The 22,254-nt window shown below is 36.3% G+C and overlaps 1 protein-coding gene across 1 annotated transcript in view; it reads left to right on the plus strand.

Annotated features, from left to right (window-relative positions):
• Nucleotides 1–21,250, plus strand: part of PRKAR2B (protein kinase cAMP-dependent type II regulatory subunit beta) — a 146,275-nt gene extending 125,025 nt beyond the window's left edge. The window contains exons 5-11 of the mRNA XM_069106986.1: nt 3,527–3,633; nt 7,395–7,548; nt 9,892–9,993; nt 12,343–12,417; nt 15,043–15,108; nt 15,238–15,376; nt 18,795–21,250. Coding sequence (XP_068963087.1) covers nt 3,527–3,633; nt 7,395–7,548; nt 9,892–9,993; nt 12,343–12,417; nt 15,043–15,108; nt 15,238–15,376; nt 18,795–18,928 — 777 coding nt within the window. The 3' untranslated portion in view covers nt 18,929–21,250. The remainder of the gene's footprint in view (nt 1–3,526; nt 3,634–7,394; nt 7,549–9,891; nt 9,994–12,342; nt 12,418–15,042; nt 15,109–15,237; nt 15,377–18,794) is intronic.
• Nucleotides 21,251–22,254: the final 1,004 nt, after the last annotated feature.

Raw genomic sequence — 22,254 nt, forward strand, 5'->3', positions numbered from 1 at the left:
AGAGAGAGAGAGAGAGAGAGAGAGAGAGAGAGAGAGAGAGAGAGAGAAGGGAGAGAGGGAGAGAGACAGAAAGAAGGAGAGAGAGAGAGATTGAGATTTCACTCAACAGGGGAATAAGAGAGAAAGGGGAGAAGGAAAAATGGGAAATGAGAGGGAGAATAGATTAAGTGAGGTATTAGTCATAAGCAAGCAAACAAACAAAAAACCTCTCTAATTTATGAAATACAAAAATATCTATAGCTGTTTTGGAAGAGGTGGTGAAAAATGGGACTCTGAGGGAGTGCCCATAAACTAGGCAATTACTGGGCAAATTGTGGTATAAAATGTGATGGTACACCATTATGCTGTAAGAAATGAAGGGGAGGGGCGGCCAGGTAGCACAGGCAATAAGAGCACCGGCTCCAGTGTCGGGATGACCTGGGGATCGAATCCGGGCTCAGACACTTAGCACCCACCCAGAAACACCCGGCCATGTAAACTTGAGCATGTTACTTAACCCCAATTGCTTAGGGGCGGCCAGGTGGCTCAGCAAGTAAGAGCACTTGCTCCAGCATCAGGATGACCTGGGGATCAAATCCGGTCTCAGATACTTAGCACCACACCCAGAGATAACTGGCCGTGTAACCTTGAGCAAGTTACTTAACCCTGATTGCTTTCAAAAAAAAAAGAAATGAAGGGGACTGGGGCATCCAGGTGGCGTAGTGAGTAAGAGCCCCGGCCCCAGAGTCGGGAGACCTGGGATCGAATCTGAGCTCAGATACTTAGCACCCACCCAGAAACACCTGCCCATGTAACCTTGAGCAAGTTACTTAACCCCAATTGCTTTAAAAAAAAAAAAAAGAAATGAAGGGGATGGTTTCAGAGAAACCTGGGAAGACTTGTATGAATTGTGGCAGAGTAAAGTTAACAGAATTAGGGGAATAATTTATACAGTTGCAGTAAAACTGTGAAGATAAATGACTTTGAAAGACTCAGGTACTCTGATTGCATTTGACCAACTATGATTTGAGAGTACTAAGGATGAAACATGCTGCCACCCGCTTCCTGATAGCTAAAGGACTCGGTATGAGTCATACAAACATACATACATATATGTGTGTGTTTATGTATAATATACATGTATATTTCTAACATAGCCAATGCAGAAATTTGTTTTCCTTGGTAACCTTCCCTCCCCCAAATTAAATAAATGCTTGATGACTGACTTGTCATCCCTTTGAGATCATGAAAAGGACCTTGAAGGTTTATCTCCCTTCCTGCCTTTCTTTCCTAATGCCTGTCAAGGGTAGACACTTTCTAAACTATTTTTCCTCTGTTTCTTTAAGCTTTTTCTAATTCCTGACTTGTTTCATATTAAACTATGATAAGTTATGATTTCTTTGAGATTCGTGTCTGTTAATCGTGTACATCAGATATGTCAGATTCACAGCTGGCAATGTGGCCCACAACATTCTCAAATCAGATTAAAATGTAATTGGAAAATATTTTTTTAAATAAATAAAAATGCAGTACAACATGGATAATATAATATTTTAAAACTAAGTCAATATGCAGCCTGCAGGGGTCTGTATGTATGGTGTAATGGCCACTGACATACATAAAGATTACATTGGAGGAAGCCATTAAAGGGCTTATAGAATCGTAAATTAACCTATGACTGGGGAGGAGGGAAAAGTGAGGAAAGGCATTCTTTCCTCCTCTTTAAATCTCCACTCTTTCCATCCCCCACAGTGGGATAAATCAATTGAGAGAGAATTGTTTGTTTTTCTTTTATTTATACTTTTACAAGTCCTAAATAACAAAGACAGACAAACCTTATGACTGAGGCCCAATGAAACCTAAGCTATAGGTGGCTTAGACAGGGCAACCTTCCCATTGAGGGCTGGAATAGAGGAGTGAACCAAAGGATTGCTGTTCCTCCTGGCCAGCCTAGTGGTAGGAGAAAGGTATGCTCTGGAAATAATTTGACCTACTACCCTACCTTGGGTGGGGAGAGGGAGACATAAAAAGGAGTATCTCTTCCTTTTATTTTTGTTTTCTACCATAAACCTCCAAAAGTTTCTAGATACCAACATCTGCTGGATACATGTATTTGTTTGCTACTTGTATAGTAAAGGTTGTGTGCCTGAAGCATATTAAGCTAATATTTTTATTAAAAAAGGAAAGATTGGTAAAGCATTAATGTTTCTCTCTATGCCTTATTTATAATTTAATACTGGAAAAAATAATTTCACATTTTTAAGTATGCATGGAGGAATGTTTCTGTCTTTTAGCTGTAATAAATCTGCTTTAGATAGGTAAAGAGTCATTATTTAAAGAGAATTTTTACACAAATACATGATTGTGTATGCATGTATGTGTTTATGTGTGTGTGCATGTGTATATACATAGATATAGTAACCAGTGTTTGAATTACATCTGTCATAGTGAATATGTGTGCACTTCTGCATAAATTAGGGTTATGGTTTGGGTTAGGAGAACTTGGGTGTACATACACATGTAGAAATGAAAATATTCAGGATCAATAAATGAATTCACTAAGCAAACATGCAACTTCCTGAGTAAATCTAGGACAGGAGAAATTTTTTAATGGTCTTCCATATTTGCAAGTACAAATATTATTTGAGGGCATTTTTAAAGAAACAAACAGGTAGTTTCTTGTTAAATGAGTTCATTCATTCATTTAGGTGTTATTGTTATTCTGTAAGCTACATGGTAGTTTGTGGATTGCTATTTTATTGTTATATTCAATTTAACAAAAACTTATTTAAGTGCTTACTATGTGCCAAGCACTGTTCTAGGAACAAATGGAAAAAGAATCTTCCATGTCAAAAAGCTTACATTCTGCTGAGGGGAACAACATATACACTGATACATGAACAATGTATTCAAAATACAAAGTGATTTTTAGAGAAGGGAGAACTAACTCCAGGAAGGATCAGGAAAAGTTCTTTGTAGGAGGTGACAGACTGGCAGTATTTTGGAGGGAACTTCAAGGTACCAAGATTAAAAGATTCCAGGTGGTAGGAGATGTAGGGTCATGTAGAGGTTACCGAAAGTGGGCCTTATTGAATCGAATGCAAAGGTTGTGGGAAGAGTGATGTGTATTCAGCCTGGGAAGATAAGATGGAACCAGATTGTATAAAGCATGAAAGGTCCCATAAATGAATTCATATTCGATCCTAGAGGCTGTAATGTTTAGGGATCCACTAAGGCTTCTTGAGCAGGAGAGTGGCATGATCAGACCTGTACATGAGGATCATTCAGAATGTAAACCTGTATTTTCATGTTCATTCCAATATTAACTATCCAAAGGGATATTTTTTTAAAAAATTGCTACGTACTTTTAGGCTTTAGTGTATTTTTCATCTAATACTACTGCGATGCTCTGTATACTCTTGATATAGAAATAGAAATCTTTTAATAGTTTGTTTTGTAAAGGGTTTTGTACAAACCTGTGATTTCATAGATTTACATATATATGTAAAACAATTTTATATGTTGTATTTTTTGCATTAAAAAATAGGAGCAGATGTCTCAAGTGTTGGATGCCATGTTTGAAAAGCAGGTGAAAGAAGGAGAGCATGTAATTGATCAAGGGGATGATGGTGACAACTTTTATGTAATTGACAGGTAAGTTATAGCCATGATTGACATGACTCTTTTTTTTTTTAAAAAGACCTCTATGTAAAATCTCATTTTCAATAGTCATTTGGCAAGCTGGTCTATAGTAGTTACTAATACTCCTTTATTACCTTATAGTATAATCAGTCACTAAACAAAGTCATGCTTATTCTACACAAAGTAATAAAATATACTTTGAGATAAAACCATTTAATTATATATTTATTTGCAGGTTATCAAAAAAAAAAAAACTCAATTAGCAATCAACCAAGAAGACTATGTGTGACAGGCTGGTGTATCTTTATGTACTAGCCTTCCCACTCAGGCGATTATGTTGTATTGGGTCAAACCACATATATGCATATGCCAGAACAAAGTGCATACAAGGCAAATACAAAGAAATTCTGAAGGACCTTAGAAATCAGGAATGGACTCATATAGGGGGTAGACCTTGAACTGAATATTGAAGGAAGCGGGGCAGCTAGGTGGCGCAGTGAATAGATCACTGGCCCTGGAATCAGGAGGACCTGAGTTCAAATCTGGCCTCAGACACATAACACAAAAACTAGCCATGTGACCTTGGGTAAATCACTTAACCCCAACTACCCTCCAAAAAGCAAAAAAAAAAAAAAAGAATATTGAAGGAAGCTTGGAAGTATAAGGAGAGATGCATTCCAAGAAGAAGAGAAGCAAAAGCTAGAATGTTGTGTACAAGGAATTCCAAGTAGGTTAGCATGAATAGAACATAAAATGTATAAAGGGAAATTATATGCAGTAAGCCCGGAAATAAATGCCCACCAAAAGGGTTTATTTTTCATCCTAGAAACAGTAAAGAACCATGGCAGTTAAATGTTTAGTTCTATACTTTAGGATTATTGTAGTGGTGCATTTTTATTTATCATTTAAATCAGTTTACATTTTCATTACACTTTCTGGTTTACCATATGCTTGACATACATTATCATATTTTTTCCTTTCAGATATTCCTGTAAGATAGGTCTTCTAAATATTACACCTTCCTACTGGTGAGGACGCTAAGTGTCCACAAAGGTTGTGTGATGTGTTTAAGGTGATGTAGCTAAGTTAGTAACAAAGCTGGAACTGGAACTTTAGGGATCTGATTTGCTCATTAGAAGCATATTTTTAAGGCTGAACAGCAAGCACAGTCCAGAGTCTGATTTTTGTTTGAAGTACACATTAGTGATACTTGCACTGTATTTTATATGTTTGATCCCACAACATAACAGGGTAGTATGGTATTTATAAATGGTTTGATAATAAAAATGAAATTCACAGAGGTCCTAATTTGCCCTCTAATATAAACAGATCCATATCCCTTTTCTGATGGTGTTTTATGTACTTTATTTTTTTATCTTTTATATCTATTTTTAAAACCTCCACATAAAATAGCGGCTTAATTGAAAAATCACATGTGCATTTTAGATTGCAGAAGCAATTTAGGAGAAAAATATGACTGCTTTTCCAAGCCCCAAAACATCATTGTGAAACTAAATCTTTGAACAGTTAACTTCTTGGGCTGGCTAGGTGGTGCAGTGAGTAAAGCACTGGCCCCGGAGTCAAGAGGACCTGAGTTAGGTTCCGGCCTCAGACACTTAACACCCACACAAAAAAAAAGTAGCCGTGTAACCTTGGGCAAGTTACTTAACCCCAATTGTCCTCCAAAAGGCAAAAAGAAAAAAAGAAAAATTAACTTCTTCATAGAAATGTGTCTTATCAAGCATGTTTAAATAAGCCCTAGTCTTGAACAAGTAAAAAATAAATTGGTGAGGGATACTTACCAAATAGTATATTTTTATTATTTAAAAAACAAACAAAAATCAGCAAATCATGAAAAATGATAAGGTAGAAATGATTAGCCCTAACATATTAAAGTGAAGCATAGTTTGCCTCTAAGACTTTTTTAGGTAAACAGATTTGCTTCTCTGGGCAAATTATGGCAAGTGGTGCTGAATTAAAGACATCCTGATGATTGTCACTCACAAGCCCTGTCTAACTGGGCCATGCTGTGCAGAAAAGTGCTTATTAAATCTCTTGTGTGCCTCCATTTGTTACGCTCTTCTTTCTTGAGATGTAATATGTAGGTGAGGGTAATAAATCATATAAACAAATAATCATCATCTGGTATGACATGCTTTTGGGGCTATATCTCCTGTAATTAGTCAACAATTTGCATAAATACACACACACTTATTCATGTGACCAATAGTGCACATTTCCAATTGGTCCATATTTGGATCAAATGAATGATCTTACTGTCATTAATAACATGCACTAATGAACTGAGCTTTAATCAGATGTCTTCCAAGACTTATGTCAGTAGCAATAGGAAAATAGTATATGCTTTGTTTTTATGGGGTAAGTAATAATAAGACTAGCAGCCTTTTATTTGCATAGCACTGTGAACTTTGCGGAGTGTTTTTATTTCTGTTTGACCTGCAAAACATCCTTAGGAGGTAAGTGTTCAGTTTGACAGACTAAAAAATAAAAACTGACATAAAGAGAGTCACTTTCTTACACATATCACACTGCCTATTAGTGACTCATACAGCTGAGATGAAAATCAATTCCGTAGAGTCCTGGTCCTAGTTATTTTAACCAGACCATGCTTCATGGATCACGAATATCAGAGTGATATATTGTTCCACATATTTTTTAGCTCAATTATTTACTTCTCTCCTGGTAGTCATTATGCTGGGGTATGCCACTCTGCTCAAAACACAGAAAACTTTTTTATTTTATTTCAAAAGAGAAGAATGTGGTTAGACTTAAATAAAACAGGTAGTATTTTTATTCACTATTATATACAATGTATATATTATACATACAGTATGATTATTCACTATTAACTGTCATTAAATTATGAAAAACAAATTACTCCTCTTTCCAACCGCCCTTTTTCGTTTTCCATGTTCCCTTCTCTTTCTATTACTTTCTCATTTATAATCCATATTTCCCTACTGTTTACTTTTCAGGTATCTCTGGGTTTTTTATTTTCTTTAGGGTGTAGCTAGACGTTAGCAGAAGAAATCCTTTCACACCTGCATTCACATATGCTCGAGTAGGCCCTAAAACAGTGTTCTTGCCAATAAAATATGGATGTGTGGGAAGACACTCACACACACGAAAATGTAGTTTATATAAATACAGATTGTAGACTGTACAAAGTACAGTAAGATGCAAACTCATTTCTGCTGAATCTTATTTGAATAGAAAAGGAAGGCAAATTGGAAGACAGGCATAAACAAAAGACCTATAACATGAACATCATCACAATCTAACAGTAGACGAAGCATTTTTTTAATTCAGGCTTAATCTTTATTTCTAGCCCTTTATATTTTGAGGAACCTTGGATGATAAGTGCTCTCTCAAACATCTTGTACTTCGTGATGGGTTCTAATCTCAATTATAGTTGTATCCATAATCACATTTGACTTCTTTTTGTCGTTTTGTCCAAAAATATCGTTCAATTTGTAGCTCATTTTGCCCACCAGATATGCCTATCATCCTTGGCTAGTTAATTTGTGTGCTTCTTCTAAAAATGTAGAGAAACTCCTATACTTGACTTGTCCATAATGGGTAAACCTTGACATGCCCAATAGCCTATGGCAACTTGGTCCCACTTTAGCCAGTCATAAACACCTTTTAACATGGGAGAGAAAGAGGAGATTTACTCCACAGAACTCTTTTTGGTACTCATTATTGTGAGGATATTTTGCTTACATCATTTTAACTTTCATTTTGGTCACCAGGGGCACCTATGATATTTATGTCAAGTGTGATGGGGTCGGAAGATGTGTTGGTAACTATGATAACCGTGGAAGCTTTGGTGAATTGGCCTTAATGTACAATACGCCCAGAGCAGCTACAATCACTGCTACCTCTCCTGGTGCTCTGTGGGGTTTGGTGAGTGCTATCTGTTGTGGCTTTTGTTTGAAAACCGGTGTAATCATCGTTATCTGTGAATAATAATAGATGTTAGGGCAACAAGATGAGGCAGAGGATAGATTTGCTGGGCCTGGAGTCAGGGCGACCTCAGATACTTATATTAGCTGTGTGACCCTGGACAACTCACTTGATCTTGTTTGCCTCTGTTTCCTCATCTGTAAAATGAGCTGGAGAAGGAAATGGCAAACCCCTCCATATAAATGGCATCACGAAGAGTTGGATACAACGGAGAAAAACAAAGTTTTTAATGCTGTCTCCTGCCTCAAATTATCAGGTATATACTATTTGGGCAGCTAGGTGATAGGATACCATGCCTGGAGAGAGGAAGAACTGAGTTCAAATGCAGCCTCAGATGCTTACTAGCTGAGTGGCCCTGGGCAAGTCACTTAACCCAGTTTGCCTCCATTTCCTCATCTGTACAATAAGCTGGAGAAAGTAATGGCAAACCACTCCAGTATCTTTGTAAAGAAAATCCAAATGGGGGTCACAGAGTCAATCAAACATTACCGAAACAACTGAACAGCAACAACAGTAGACTTTGCAGAATCCTGGCATCTCAGATTTGGAAGGGACCTCGGAGGATTTCTAGTGTAACCCATGCTTCAGAAATCCTTTTCTGTTGCCTCTAGTTCTGCCCTTTGCTGCTATGTAGAATATTTCATCTCTCTTCTATGTGGCAGCCCTTCAGATACTTGCATCTTTGATCTGGACTAAATATTTCTAGTCGCTTCAGCTGATCCTCATGGCCCTTGAACTCTAGGCTCTTCACAACCCTCATTGTCTGCCCCTGGACCTTAACATCCTTGCTAAAATATGGTACCCTGAATTCAACTGAGAATTCTAGATGTGGTCTGACCAAGCCAGAATACAGCAGGACTCTTCCCTCCCTCATTTTTTTTTCTTTTTGGAGGGGGGGAGTGCAGGGTAATTGGGGTTAAGTGACTTGCCTATGGTCACATGGCTAGTAAGTGTTGTGTCTGAGACCAGATTTGAACTTGGGTCCTCCTGACTCTAGGGCCACTACTCTATTCTCTATTCTATGTGTTAACTACCCCCTCCTTCATTTTGAATCTATATATTAACCACTTAATGTTTATTGATCACCTAATCAATATAGCATTATTAGATGCCAGGGTAGGTCTGAGGCTGGATTTGAACTTGGGTTCTCCTGACTCCAGGGCCGGTGCTCTATTCACTGCGCTACCGAGCCGCCCCCAGCTGAGAATTTTAGGAACAAAATATGATCAATATTCTGGATTCTGCAGGCTGTGGTGCACGGGCATCAAGTGTCTCCTGAGACGCAAGCCATTTAGAAGCCAGTTTGTTTCGTGAGCTACATCTTTGGTATAGTCTTTGTGCCATAACAATAATTTATGAGTTGAGAAGTTTATGAAACTGAAGCAGAGAGTAATCTCAGAGACCAATCTGGGCCGACTCCCCTCTTTCATAAATGAGCAAAGTGAGACCCTAGGAGGTTAAGTGATTTGGTCAAGATTGAACAGGTTGCAAACATTCAGAACCTCAGCCTTTGACGTTCAGGTGCTGTGCTCTTTTACATAACTAGCAAATATTAAGATAGTTTTATTTAAAAATGTAATAACACTTGGAGAAATGTTCACAGCGACTAAAATTTATAGCAAAATATTTTTGAAGAGTTGTTATTTTAATTGTTTTCCCCTGTCATTTATTTTATGTGTGGTTCTACACACAGAGTGAGGTATTTTGTAGTGTAGATAAGAACTCTGACCCTCCCAACCCTGAGTCCTGTAATCTGATAGTGAAACATTGGAAGGCCCTATCCTAAAAAGCTGTAGTTTCTGTGCCCCCCCGTAAGGCTTAAAATAAAATAACCATACGTCTTAGACTTTACTCTGAATAAAGGCGGGGAACTGGAACAGTGTCTTAGAAATCCAATTCCATTGTGAAATATTTTTTTGAAGTTGGACACCACCCCCTAGTGGTAGATTAATATTCTCAATAAAATTCTAAAATGTGTGCACGCATGTCAAGAAACAAAAGCTAACTGGCATTTTCTTTTTATCATGAAAACACACCATGCAGAACATCAGAATGTTTTATACAAGAATTTATTAAATATTTTAGTTCAATGTAAAATTAATGGTATTAAATTATCTAGAAGTACATAATAATATCTGTGACTTAGAATTCAGAGAAACCAGGCTTATTTTAGAGCATGATCTGCTACTCACTGAAAATGAACTAAAATCGTGTATTCAAATAGAGTATTTTTGTCTCTATCACTCACCTTTTCCATTGTTCTGTCTCACAATTTGCTTTTAGGACAGGGTAACCTTCAGGAGGATAATTGTAAAAAACAATGCCAAAAAAAGAAAAATGTATGAAAGTTTTATCGAGTCACTACCATTTCTTAAGTCTCTAGAAGTAAGTGTTTATTCCTATTAGTGGTTCTTTTAAGATTTGTTTGTAAATTGTCTGTTACAGAAGTTGAACCTATGTATGCATAGAATTCCCTATAGATGAAGCCCAGTGCATCCAACACTTTTAAATTCCAAAGGATCAGAATGCTATATGTAAATTATACTAATCTTTATGATTATATGTACAGTTGCCATTATTGTCTACCATTGCTTTTATTTTTGTTATTTTAAATGCCCACAAAATCTTGGAGAAGATCTCTAACAAATTTACAGTCGAGTTTTTTCAAGAAGTTTGTCTAAAGGAAAACAAAAAAGTTTACATTAAAAAGTTACAAAAATACAGAACTCTCAGTTGCTGTTTACTGAACATAATTCATGTAAATAAAGTATTTTCACATAGATAGAAGCCCAAGGACTTGGGCTGGGGTCCCCCTAAAGCATCCCTTTACATGTGCTTTAAAGATTTTCACTGCTGCAGAAGTATAGTGTGAAAGAACATCACCTTCCTCATCAAACTATAAGCAAATGACCCAAAATATATCCTATAATGTCTAGAGACTGTTCTCGTTCCATAGTCTAGTTCTGTTCCTCAGGGAGCTTGACCTTGCTATACAGGTATCTCTCAGCTTTCCACAGCTCATATCCCCTTGATGTTTGTCATAAAGATGTGATAAACTATTCTGGACACATAGGACACAGAGGGAGTCTCAATCTTTATTTTCATGCATTTATATTTCCTTCTCCTGCGCATAAAAATGTGTAATCCTAATGATCTTTTCTCCACACTATATTATGAGAAGGCCCATTTGTGTCCTAGCTTAACTTTTGTTTTCTTCAACTTTTGAATGGCCCTATTCTCACTTCATCCTGTTCTTTATTGAGTGATTCTTTCCTGGTCTAGTTCAGTTCAATTTGGTAAATATCCATCAACCACCAACTTTTGTACATGGCACCATGCTATAAACCCTGGAGATACAAAGGCAAAAAATAAACAGTGCCTACCTTAAAGGTGTTTACAACTTCTCAAGGAAGCTCCCTCTATCCCAATAATATAAGCACTTGTAGTTAAATACTTAATAGATGCTTCATCATATACTGTCCTTTGTGTCCAAAGACAGTTGAGTATGCAATTTAAGTTGGATTCGTTTTTGCTTTTTTTAGATTGTTGTTTAATTTGTACTGATTTTTTTCCTCTGGTCCCTTTTAGGATCAGTGGCATGGAAAAGATCTGATCTATAGCTTGGACCAGAGCAAAGGATTGAGCTTGACAAAGGCCTTATTATTATGTTCTAACTGAAACTTTTAAAATAACTTCTTCTAAATCCTGTCTTTTCCCATTTTACCATCCAAATACAATTTCTACAAATGTAGAAAAACACACTATATATTTCATTTTATTAGACAATGCCCCTTAGCAATTGATGGAACTCATGATACCATGTAAATGAGCTAAATGGGCATCTTGATGCACTTAGTTCATGAAGACCAGCAACAGAGGCATTAGAGAAGGAACAGTAGCTTGCTTTGTAATAATTCTTTCTCTTCCCCCCCCACCTCCAAATATTCCCCATACTCTAATTAAACTGACATTCTGACCCTCTTCTTCTTCCCTTTGGAACTCAAACATTGCCCCTGGGATCCTGGGCTCTGATAAATGAACCTCAGAACCAGGCTACTGTGAAACTTCCCAGCTATTTTCAAACCCTCCTCTCTTCCTTCTCCCTTTCCAACTCTGGTTTCCTTTTATGAATTCTCTTTCTCCTATTAGAATGTAATCCTCTTATGAACAAGGACTGTCTTACTTTTTGCATCTTTAGCACTCTGCACAGTGACTGACACATAATAAGGTCTCGATAAATGCTTTTTCATTCATTATGAACTCTGAAGGAAATGAAAGTAAAGTCTTTCCTGCTTCTGACTGACCGTATATGTGTGACTCAGTGTTGAGGGGTTTGACATTTTAGATGACAAGGCAAATCCCCTTAAACATCCCCTGAGCTATCAACAACTCTTCAGTGGCCCTTAGGGGGATTAGCTTCTTGTCTCAGAGCCTCAATGCTCAGAGTCCTGTGCACATGGCAACTAGCTGTAAGTAGGAAGGGCATCTGTGCATACTATACTGTGGTAAAGTAATAAATGTCAGTTTTTATGCTTTTCCTTTCTTAAATTTATGCAGGATTTTAAATATTTTTTATTAAAAAGTACATTTGTACAAGTCAACTGATTTTCTATGATAGACATAGTAATTGAATTAACTATTACTATGCTTTTTGATAAAAATGGATACATCAAAAATAAAATATGCAGATTGAGCATTCCTAATACTTAACATCACCTTTTTTGTTTCATGAAGGTCTCAGAACGTCTGAAAGTGGTTGATGTGATAGGCACCAAAGTATACAAAGATGGAGAACAGATTATTGCTCAGGTATAGTGTTTCTCATGTATTTTAATCATATATCACTTTCAAACAATAATAGTTCTATATATTTTTTCATAAATATCATTGAATGAATTGAAAAAATCAGTTCCTCCAAAATTACTACCAACTTTTAGCACTTTTGGTGAACTTTCTTACCTTTAAAGTGTCACCCTCAACTTCTTTTAGCCATTCACACTTTTTAAACTATTCTCAGAAAGATGAACTCAGAGAAAAGAAGACACTTCTTGTGTTTTGGATCTCATACATTGTTTAACATAAGGAAACATACGAAAATGTCTTTAGCTTCTTGACTGGGTCAGATTATTAGATGCGGTATTTGTTTTCAGTGGCATTTAAACAAGCAAATTTCCTCACTTTATTTGCACGTGAGTGCTTGAAGTTGGCTAGAATGCCATATTTGTTTGAGGTAGGGAGAAAAGATGGCTAAACTAGAGAACACAGTATGAAACCAATGATTTACATGGCTGTAGGATAGTTTTTCCCTCCTTCCCCCAGCACATGAGACTTCAACATAGAAATAAATACCTCTGAAAACCTTATCTCCTAGATAACATAATTGAGAAGCTCCATATCTGTTCCTTACTTTTCTTTAGACAGGTGCCTGACTGATTGGTCGTAGACGAAAGTGGAAGTTTATAAATCTTATTTTCTGTAAACTTCAACCCAAGGAATAGTTTATTTTGTGATGTGATTTATTATTATTAACTTATTGTGAAGCAAATAGGAAAAGGAATAGCTATTTATTTACATTAAAATATAGTAGAATCTGAAAAAAGCCCGTTTCCAAAGATATATTGAGAAACCCAGTAATCCTGAAAAGCAAGAAGATAATTGACTGACTTTGATTTACTAGCTTTGCAATATGCATACAGATTACAAAGGAAGCATAGAAGTGAATTAAACATCCACAGAAATCCCCTTAAAATGTTGGCAACAGATGGCATGGGGGAAATTGTGTTATTACTGGATTTTATTTTTGTTTTATTAATACCTTTTTGTAACATTAACATTGATGTTTTAATATATGCTTCCCCAACCTCCCCTAACCAGCAAGGCTTCACATGCAGTACCAAAAAAAATATTAAGTTTAATTAGCCTTTTAAAAATCAATCATATTTAGCAGCATATGCAACAACATTCCACACCCATAGTCCCTCACTTCTTCAATTCAAGAAGTTTATTTTTTCATCTCTCCTCTGGTAAAACTTGGTCATTAATAGTTACATAGGACTCACTTTCCCTTCTTTTTTTTTTAATCTAAATTGTTGTGATCATTGTGTATATTGTTTTCCTGGTTCTGTTGACTTTATTCTTCATTGGTTCATATAAGTCTATCCAGGCATGAAAGAAATTATAGGATTCCTTTCCCAGGGCCAAAAAAAATATTTCTGACAGAAGTTCCATAGTATATCACAGGGTGTACACAATATGTTATATTGGAAAGGGGTGTTGGCTTTGAAGTTGAAGGACAACCCCAGCTCTAGCACTTACTTTCCATATGACATTGGGAATGCCTTTTAACCTTTCTGGGCCTGTTTCCTTAATCTGTAAAATAAAGGGGGTTGGACTGGATAACTTCTAGGGTCCTATTCAGCTCGAAGTCCTATGACCCAATAAAGAGCTGGACAGAATCACACATATCCAAGGGTCTACTGGTAGATGCTTAACAGCTGACTCTCTGAAAGAAAAAAATGCACGCATGACTCACTTTTAAGTTTAATCTGGATTATTAACATTTTCTCCATTACTTTCTTGAATCAAGGCAATCAACAAAACACTAAGTCAAGCCCTGATTTATAGCATTTGCCAATTTCTGAGGTGTTAAATACTCACATTCAAAATTTAACAATTGGCTTTTGTGAGCCAGTTTGAGCTGGCTCCAGAACACTCTTGCTTGTGACACAAAGTAGTATTGCCTGGTTTTAAATTTCAAATAGTTGTTGCCCAGGTTAAAATTTAAACAGTCATTGTATCACATGTATTCAGAGGCTCAGGAGGCAACGTGATATAGTGGATGTAGGGTCAGCCATGGAGCTAAGGAGGACCAGAGTTCGTCCTGCCTTTGGGACATGTGCTGACTTCATGACTGTAGTCATGGCATTTAATCTTTCAGTGACCTAGGCTGTGCTCTAGAACTAAAAATGAAGGCTGAGTTGCTGAGCTTAATCAGTGGAGGGAGTTTTCATACCAGGAATTGCCTACAATATAACACACACACACACCACATACATATATATGCACACATATATGTATGTAGAAAGAATAAATAAATCAATGAATAAATGAATTGTAAATAAGTATGTACATAGATACACACAAAAAGAAAGGGAGATATAGTCATCTAATAGAAGAATGCTTGCATTTTGGGGATGAAATGCAGAACAATCCAAAATATGCCATTATTATTGTAATGTAATTGACAACACTTCTCTTGTCAAGAAAAAAAAAGAGTGCTCATTTTGCTGGGTTTGGGGGGTTTGGGTTTTTTTTTTTTCCAAGAAGGTGACCTTTATATTCATGGTTGGGTTGTTTAAAGGCTACAGGTTAAAGGAGGCAAATGGATAGAACAGAGCTTGAATTTTTTCTGTTTTTTTTTTCCTCCCCCAACAGGGAGATTCAGCTGATTCGTTTTTCATTATAGAATCTGGAGAAGTAAAAATATCTATGAAAAGAAAGGTAAGATTCCTTAATCCACTGAAATCCATATAACAACATATGGAACACTGGTCTAGTTTTTCTTTTCATATTTATGTGAAAGTTTAAATTATTTTAAAGAAATTGAATAAATGTTTAATGCATTTCCAGAATAAACAGGAAGCCGAAGAGAATGGTGCCATTGAAATCGCCCGATATACTAGGGGGCAATATTTTGGAGAACTGGCCCTGGTAACAAACAAACCCCGAGCAGCTTCAGCCCACGCTATTGGAACTGTCAAATGTTTAGGTATTTAATTCAAGTATAATGGCTCAAACACCTGTATTTATTTGCTACAGATAATTTTGTTACACTTATAGGTTGAATGCTTTCTGATGAAAGCTCAAGTTTCTTTTCTTTATTGAAATGACATTACATCTACTAACCTTTTTTTAAGCTTTCATATTTCATTTGCATTGTTTCTATGTTACATACACTAAAGCATGAAGAAATTTAAAGGTATCATGTTTTAGTGGTTAGTTATTTCATCAATATAACACAGAATGCCATTCCTGGTCTTTGATCAACAATTCATTTTTTTTTAATGGATATCCACTCCCTATCTCATAGAATTGTAAAGAGAGCTAAGACATTATTTGTAAATTGCTTTGAGATTCCATGATCAAAAAATAATCATTTACTAATGAATGAATGAGTCTCTTATTAAGTGTGTGCTTAGTGTGTACAGAGCACTAGGGATACAAATAGAAAAGGAAGATGGTCCCTGCTTTCCAGGAGCTCACATTCTAATGGCATTAGCACATCTGGCGGTTTCAAAGTGCAAATCAGATGGAAAAATCCTATGACCCTTTGAGCGCAGCAGCAGAGCAGATGCTAATGCCTCATCTTTAATGTCCTTTCCCCTGATAAAAATCATCTAATTTTCTGATGCAGAACCATTTGACAGTACCAAGGACTGTCTTTTCTGGATCTTTGGTAGCCATGGCACCTTCCCTGCAGAAGCAGTTCATGATATTAAGGACCTATTATATGCCAAACACTGTGCAAAGTGGGAGGAATAAGGAATAAAAAAGCTTCTCCTCACAAGGAACTTACATTCTAAGGAGGAAATAGCAAATACATATGTTAAGTATAGAGAGAATAAATTCAAATAAACACAGGCTAGTCGGGGAGTAAGGAGACTGTCAGAGAGGAGGTCAGTAAAAGCTGCATGTAGAAAGTCTTTCTTTAAGAAGGAGAGGGTTTCAGTGAGGCAAAGTTGAGAAGGGAGTGTGTTCCAGAGGCCAGCCAGTACAAAGACTTGAAACAGGAGATGGAGCATCATGTGTGAGGCCTCAAGAGATGCCAGTTTGGCAAGATCATAGAGTGTAGGAGAGGAAGGCCCATGAGTCTGGAAAGATGGATTGGGGCCAGGCTGTGAAGGGGCTTGAAAAATGTAAGGGGGATTATATTTAATCCTAAAACGAACCACTGGAATGTATTGAGAGGAGAGAGAGTGTGTGACACAGTCAGATATGTACTTTAGAAAAATCACTTTGGCAGCTATGAAGAGGATAGACCAGAGAGGAGAGACTTAAGTCAGTGAGACTAATTAGGTTACTGCAGTAATCTTTGTGAAAGGTGATGAGGCCTGAGCTAAAGTGGGAGTAGAAAGAAGGGATTTGATATGGGAAATGTGGATTTGGTCACTGGTGATGAAAGCTCAAATGTAAGAATTATTATTAGAGTGTCAGAAAGAAAAGTTTTAGATTTGTCAGAATGATGCATAAATTCTTATCATGTTTGCATATTCTCAGGCATTAATTACTGACTTTATTACCTTCTTTTAACGTCATATACCTGTTAGCAGCTCAGCAAATGACATTTTGAGCAAAAATGTTGTAATGTTTATTTTTATGTCCAAAATTATCTTTTAAAGGATTGAAATAAATGCATTTTAGAAATATATTCAAATCTTTCCTTACCGTATTGTTAACTTTAATTTGTTTTAGGAGGAAAACACATTTCGCAATAACCTTTCAGTGCTTTTTTATCAATCTTTTCCCAAATAAATTTTATAAATATACATTGATAAGAGTATATATACACACACACACACACATACACACACACACACACACACACACACACACACACACACACATATATATTTGGGTGATGTCTATTAGGCCAAGAAACATTAATGACCTTGAAAAAAGTTTCAAGCACCAAAGAAGGGGGTAGGGCAGCAGAATTATGAATTTTAAGATGTTTGAGTAAGTGATTTCATAAGGAAATAGTTTGGCTTCTTACTAGAAGACTCAGCCCTTTTAGAAGGCTTTGTGGCTTTATACTAGATGGGAAAGCACAGAAGAGTTGAAAGGCACCTCCAAAGACATCAAACGCACCTAACCAATTTCCCCCATGACAACAAATGGTCCCTCAGTCTTCACTCAAGGGCTTCTAGGAAGGCAGAGTCCATGAGCTAGAAGCAGTGGCAGCCCATTCCTCTTTGGGGAACTTCCTATTGTTGGGGAATTTTTCTTTCCATTGAGCTAACATCCACCAGTATGACAGCCCTTAAGATATTCAAAGGCAGCAATCATGTCACCCCCTAAGTTGTGTCTTCTCTGGGCTTCACATCCTCGAGATTTTCAGCTGATCCTGCTATGGGGAGATCGAATTGGGGAATATTCTCTTTCTTATGAATATTCTTCTCAACATGCAGCACCAGAGCCCAACACAATACTCTAGATGGGATCTGACCAAGGTAACATACAGTAGGACTTTATTTTAGGCCTGGATTCTTTAATGCAGCCTTAATATCATATTTAATATCACATTAGGGTTTTTTGGCTGCCATGTTATGTGGTTAACTTATACCTTAAGAATAATATTAAACATCTTTAGAATGAACACATATGTGGACATAAGAAATGTTCAGTTATGAGAGCAGGGTCAGTGACTGAGGGGAAGATTTCAAGCCAGGAGGAAAGGAAGAAGAATCAGCTAGAGGCCAACAGAGCAGCAAGGATCTGTATTTGAGAAAAGTTCATCCACCGAGTCTGTGCCTCAAAAGAGGTGACAGCAGGTAGTTCAAGAGTGGCATTGGGGAGCACAGACTGGGCAACCTCCTCCCAGCCCAGTTTACAGGGGGAGGGGGGTGCACAATGACAGGAAGACAGCTCCAACTAGAGAGCATAGCCAGGGATGCAATGGTATCTTTTAGAAAGCCAAATTTCTGTGAGGTACTTTTCATAGTCTAAGGAGAAGCTGAAATAAACTCATTTTTTAAATGAACAAATTTAAGAATTTAACAATAGTAAAAACATCATTATTTTTCAATGTCCTTCTTTCCTCATGGACCCTCAATTTTAAATCGACACATGTCCTATTACATTAAAAGGTACAGAGACTTGTAAGGCTTTTCCCTTCTCTGGATTCTTCTTTTGACTGACCCTATGCATAGATGATGAGCATAGCATGGCCTGCTCTTGAAACTGGATGAGTTTTTATGCTTTTACATTTTCATATGTATTACAGTAACTGGCACATAGTAGGCACTTAAATGGTTGTTGGCTGGTTTGTCATAAGAGATTACCTAAGTGATTGTGTAATATGTGACTTTGTATATACTGGCTGTACATTCATGGATTTCCTGACATTGTTACAAATTTGCAAATAATAGTTGTTTTCTTCTTCTTCCTCTTGCTCTGATCAATCTTAGCCATGGACGTGCAAGCATTTGAAAGGCTTTTGGGACCCTGCATGGAAATTATGAAAAGGAACATTGCAAATTATGAAGAACAGTTAGTTGCTTTATTTGGAACAAACATGGACATTGTTGATTCCACAGCATGATGGAGAAATATCATTTGACGAGAGCTAATATCACAGAACAGCACAGTAGTGGTTGTCCACTGAAAACATGTCTATCTTTGTTGTAGATGCCGAGCATTTCCTGTGATTTCAGAATTTTTTTTTGCTTTTTTTTACATAACACTATAATGTATCAGTAAAAAAAAAATAGTGATTTCATAGATAATAGGCTTTACCTACAACACTTTGGAAAGAGATTTTAAGAAATCAGTATCTCGATTAGTTTCTACTCTACAAAATTTAAAATTTGCTAAAAAGTTTGTTCTAATTGTGGCATCTTAGAAATAGTGTGTACAAAGTTAGTAAAATACTCATAGTACTGGGTTCATTCTGGTAGATTCAAATTATTATGTCAAGTCAGAAAGGAACTTGGAAGCTGATCGTAGTTGAAAAGCATGACATTACATTCTTTCTACAAAGTCTATATGTGGTGTGTCTGTTTTCATCCTTTTTATTTTCTGGCTTGATGTAGGTCTCTTTGAAAAGTAGCCTAATACTCCACATGCAATGTTAGGACCTCATGTTTTGCAATAAACTACATTTTGACTAATTTGGCATAATGTCAATAGTTAATACATTCCACTGGTTTAAGAACTGGCAATCCAAACATTTTTAGTGAGGAGAACAAAGCCTTTTTAGATGGCAAGTAATCGTCACATTTTTCCTAAGCAATCAAATCTTACCCTTTTCTTCTTTTTTGTTTTATAGTTTGCAATTCCTACTGTTTTTCACTTCTTTAAAAAAAATTCTAGGCTTTACTTTAGACTTTGATATCCATCTTTTCATAGCAGATTTTTGTACTTTTTTTCCTTTCGAATTTCAAATCAAAGTAACTCCAAATAACTGGGCCACAGAATAACTATTGGTATGATCAATAGTAAAAATAAATAAAGTCCCATTTTGAGAACTGTTGATAAAAGGGCAGAAGACTACCTTGAACTTTAAACTTATTTATTAAAGATGACGTTTTGGGTTCTAAATCCCAGAAATCTTTTAGTCACTGTAAAATATTTCCTATAGCAAAATTAATCTGAGATCAGTCTTTTTTTTATCAAAGAGAATATTATTTCCATATCCTTAGACTGGGCTTATGTAAGATGAATCTTTCCAACATTTAAACCAAAATGGTTCTTTCTTCTCTTGTGTTAACTCTGGTATCAGTCTCTGAAGAGATAGGACAGAACAGAAACTTTATCAATCAATAGCTACTCACAAGGTTTTTGTCAGAGAAAAATACCATCGGGATGGCAGAAATAAAAATCTGAAAAACAATAACAAAGGAATAAAATTAGGACAAAAATTAAATTGTGAAATATCCCCAGTCCCCCAAATATAGCATTATTATACCACCTTACTACCCACTGATTTTGTGAGGGCACATACTCAAACAGTGTGCTAAACATAAACCATTAGTTTGTTACCAAGAATAAAGGAATGCTATTCTTGTTTAATTTTTCTGATGTTCTAATTTGGAAAGAAGTTAATTTATAGGATGTTAAGAGTTGAAAGGGATTTAAAAGTCACACAGAGAGGGGGATGGAAGCCTGAGAGTTTAAATGATTTGCCAAAGGATCATAGATTGTAAGTGACAAAGGTGGGATTTGAATTCAGGTCCTTTGTCCAGAATTTTATTCTCTTCCCCCCCCCAAAAAAAAAAAAAAACTTGCCCTTTTCCCTTAAGTTAGTAAGAAGTGTCTTTGTGGCCTACCGTTCACTAATAATATTCATGTTAAGCTGTGTGTTTGCACTAAAATTAAAATGAAATTTTTTTTTATTTTCCTAGAAATCATGTTTTCAGCTTCAGTATAGATGAGGTTATATATTCTTTATTTCTTTTTTGTTCTGTTTGGGAAATCTTTTCAGCATTATTTGAATATGAAACTATGGTTAGAAAATAATGTACCTATCTGAAGTTGTATATAAAACAATTTAAAATATAACTTCAGCCAAATTTTAAATATATTAACTTTTTTTTTACACATGCTACCTTGCAGGGAAGAAATGTTACATACATGATAATAATTTGTTAGTATTTGTACTTCAGATTTTATTTTAAAATTCTGTGTCTTATACAAGGAGAAAAACACTAATCAACCTGAATTCTCAGTTCATCATTCTGTATGCTTACTGCTAAAAAAGTTATTGGTTCTCTTGCACTAGTTTGTTGTTAACTATTCAAAGAATGATAAAGAAATACTTGTACAACAAAGAATTCTGATTGAGGTTGTAAATGCCAGTCACAATATTTTCAGTATTGTTGGTTATATTTAAAGTTTCCTTATAATAAATCACTTTTATAGTAAATTATTTGTTGTTTTTAATATACATCAATGATTTTTCCCATTGTCTGTGAATATGATTCATAAAGAACAGAGTTGAGAGTTTTCTTTATGAAAAGATCACATTATTGGCAGTGATGGTGTGTGCCTGTAATCCCAGCTACCACAGAAGCTAAATCTAGGAGATCTCTCAGGCCAGGAGTTCTGAGATACAGCCAACTAAGCAGATTAGGTGTTCACATTAAGTTTGGTATCAATAAGATGAGTCCTTCAGAGCAGGCGCCCAACAGGTTGCCTAAAGAAGGGTAAACTGACCCAGGAGAGAAATGTAGGAGATCAAAGTCTTCAAGCTGACCAGTAATAGCTCCTGCACTACCAGCCTGGGCATGATGGGACAATCCAAACATTTTAGAAAAAAAAAAAAGGAAAGAATTGCAGCACTGGGTATGACGAAGCACAAAGTATGGCTAGGTTGTAATTTCTTAAATTACCATTTCTCACACTCATGAAAAATAATCTTGTACTTTTGGCAGATGAAACTTGGCCGTTAGGAATGCTCAAAAAAAGGTTTAACTGAGCTGGCTAGTATACATGTAAAGTTTTAGACACACACACACACACACACACACACACACACACACACACCCCACACCCCCCGCCCTGTAGTTTGGATTTGTGGGTGTCATATTCTCATTCAATTACTGTTCAGTAGGCCTTGCCATGTGGAAATTTTCTGTAAAAATCTTATCCAAGAAAATAAGCTTCCTGAAACTTTACATCTGGCTAAGGAAACACTTTATTTTCCATCTGAGGGTTTGTTAAATAAAACACAGGTGTTTCCTCCCTGAGGTCTTTTTATATAAATGGAAAATGGTAGAGATGAGTGTGTGTATATCTTGTGTCGATGTGTAAGACTGTGGACACCATGTGTAGGGGTCAGGTGCTGAGGATAATCCTTCCCGAGCTTGTAACATTTCAAATACACCCACTCCTTCCCCAGCAGGCCCCACACCTTCACATCCTCTCCTG

Source organism: Petaurus breviceps, unplaced genomic scaffold, assembly GCF_028583685.1.
Source record: "Petaurus breviceps papuanus isolate PSGF00001 unplaced genomic scaffold, PetGlider_PUasm1.0 84, whole genome shotgun sequence".
Lineage (NCBI taxonomy): Eukaryota > Metazoa > Chordata > Mammalia > Diprotodontia > Petauridae > Petaurus > Petaurus breviceps.